Source organism: Ornithodoros turicata, chromosome 1 (assembly GCF_037126465.1).
Source record: "Ornithodoros turicata isolate Travis chromosome 1, ASM3712646v1, whole genome shotgun sequence".
NCBI classification, from domain to species: Eukaryota; Metazoa; Arthropoda; class Arachnida; order Ixodida; family Argasidae; genus Ornithodoros; species Ornithodoros turicata.
In genome coordinates, this window is record NC_088201.1 from 137,721,017 (window position 1) to 137,723,424 (window position 2,408).

Genomic DNA, 2,408 nt, shown 5'->3' on the forward strand with positions numbered 1-2,408 from the left:
TTCTGATTCTCAAGGACAGCTTTGGAGACCACACCGAGATATATACTGACGCTTCAAAGTCTTCCACAGGGGTGTCATGTGCTATGGTATGTGGCTCGTGCACAAAGGCACATTGCCTGAACAACGTCTTTTCAGTTTTTACTGCAGAACTCTATTGTATTATCATAGCACTGAACCATGTTTTACAAACACACATGACACGCACAGTAATCTACACAGATTATTTGAGTTCGTTACTTGCCATCTACAGTATTCAATCACATAAAAACCTCCTGCAAAAATATTCCAGAAGCCAGGAGAAGTCATGATAGAAAACAACGAAATTGCACACCGGCTTGACGCAACAAATAACAATTTTAATGCAGACGTTTCGTCTCCCATGCGGGGGACATCATCAGTGAAAGCAAAATGAGAGGCGACCGCAACCAGCGGATTACTTAACCAGGTCGGCGAACACTTCGGGGAGGGGGCCGCGATTGGTATTACACACTGAAGGTTCTCCTCGCAGGTGCCATGACTCAAGCAGTTTCCTGGGGCCCCACCTTTGTTCCCTAGCTAAGGTCACAGCATTCGCGTAGTCAAAAGAGTGATCTGTGTTCCAACAATGTTCGGTGAGCTCTGTCTTAGATCGCGTTGCGTTTGTTGAGTTGCGGACATCTCGTTCGTGCTCTTTTAGTCTTGTACTGCGCTTGCGGCCCGTCTCTCCAATGTAGGACACCTCGCAACCGAGACACTGTACTTTATACACAACACCCGTCTGGGACTCAGGGGGAATATGGTCTTTTGGCTTAGAAATCAGTGAACGAAGTTTCAGGCAGGGCTTGAATGCAGTCTTGATTTTTAACGGGAGGAGGGCTCGCCGAATGGATTCTGATACACCTTTGACGTATGGGATGGTAACGATGCCGTGTCGGAAATCGTCTTTCCTTCGGGTCCTGGGTACGTGCATGCGTTTTCGTGTGTTCTCAAAGAAACGTAGCGGGTATCCTCGTTTCATGAGTGACTCCTTGATTATCATCTCCTCGGACGTACGTTGTTCCGGGCAAGTGGCGAAATCTTCACAGCGTTGAAGCAGGGTTCTCACTACACTGCGTTTGTGTTCAATCGGATGGTAGGATTCGAAATTTAGGAAATTACCGGTATCACAGGGCTTGCGGTAGACGGAAGTTTGAATCAGGCCGGTGGTGAGCCTGCGTATGGACACGTCCAGGAAGGGGAGCCGGTTCTCCTGTTCAAGTTCGCAAGTGAACTGAATGGACGGTTCAATGCTGTTCAGGGTCGAATGGAATTCGTCTAGGAGGTTGCGATTTAGGATCACGAAAGTGTCGTCGACATACCGTCGGTAGAACTTGATATTGTGGGTAAATCGTTGGAAGGCAGATTCTTCAACATATTCCATGACGAGACTAGCCATTGTCACGGACACCGGGCTGCCCATCGGACAACCTTCAATCTGATGGTAGACCTGCCCCCGAAACGAAAAATGGGATTGGTTCAGACAGAAGCGTAGCAGGATGATAATGTCCTCCACTGTGAGAGACATACGTGTGGGAAGGGTGCTGTCGTCACGTAGTCGTGCTTCAGCCACTTTCACTGCAAACGCTGTGGGGACGTTAGTGAAAAGGGAGACAACATCAAAAGAGACCATGATGTCGTTGTCATCGACGACTTGATCTTGAATCAAACGAACGAACTCCTTGTAGTTAGACAGTGTCAGACCATTCCGTCCGGTGACTGGGGTGATTAAATTCACAAGGTGTTTTGACAGGTTATATGTTGGGGATCCAATAAAAGAAACGATGGGTCGTAAGGGGCAATCAGGCTTGTGAATTTTGGGGAGGCCATAGAGTCTGGGTGTGAAGCCATCCGACGAGAACAGGCGTCGATACGTCACTTCATCGAGGCGTTCCTTTTTCTTGAGGTCACGGAGGTGATCGACAAGACGGCGTTCAGATTTCTGGGTAGGATCATTCGGCAGCGTGATGAAATGGGAAGCATCATCGAGAATCTTCTGCATTTTAGCGTAGTAATGGTCTTTATCCAGTACAACGGTGCCTTTCCCCTTATCCGCCGGAAGGATTATGATAGATTCGTCTGACCGGAGATCGCGTAGTGCTGCATGTTCCTTCCGCGTGAGGTTCGTTGGAATCGTCGTAGAGTTAGTCAACGTAGCAGCGATGCGACTACGAGCCAGGTTGACCCCGGTCGTGTCCTTTAGGTGCCGTAGTTTATCCTCAATTTCCTCAATCCTCAATTTCCTCAATTTCCTCAATTAAAATTGTTATTTGTTGCGTCAAGCCGGTGTGCAATTTCGTTGTCTTCTATCAAAAACCTCCTGGCAAGACGCGCACAATTCCTAGCCAGCATTATACAAGAAAAAGGGTGCCAGCTGAGACTGTGCTGGGTAC

The 2,408-nt window shown here is 48.2% G+C and overlaps 1 protein-coding gene across 1 annotated transcript; it reads right to left on the reverse strand.

Annotated features, from left to right (window-relative positions):
- Window positions 1-433: 433 nt before the first annotated feature.
- LOC135385800 (uncharacterized) lies at window positions 434-2,017 on the reverse strand. The gene has a single exon (XM_064615328.1). The coding sequence runs from the start codon at window positions 2,015-2,017 to the stop codon at window positions 434-436; it is 1,584 nt and encodes a 527-aa protein (XP_064471398.1).
- Window positions 2,018-2,408: the final 391 nt, after the last annotated feature.

What these genes read in the sequence shown, in the direction of transcription:
- LOC135385800 (XM_064615328.1), bottom strand. Translation starts at nt 2,017, where the DNA reads ATGCAGAAGATTCTCGATGATGCTTCCCATTTCATCACGCTGCCGAAT.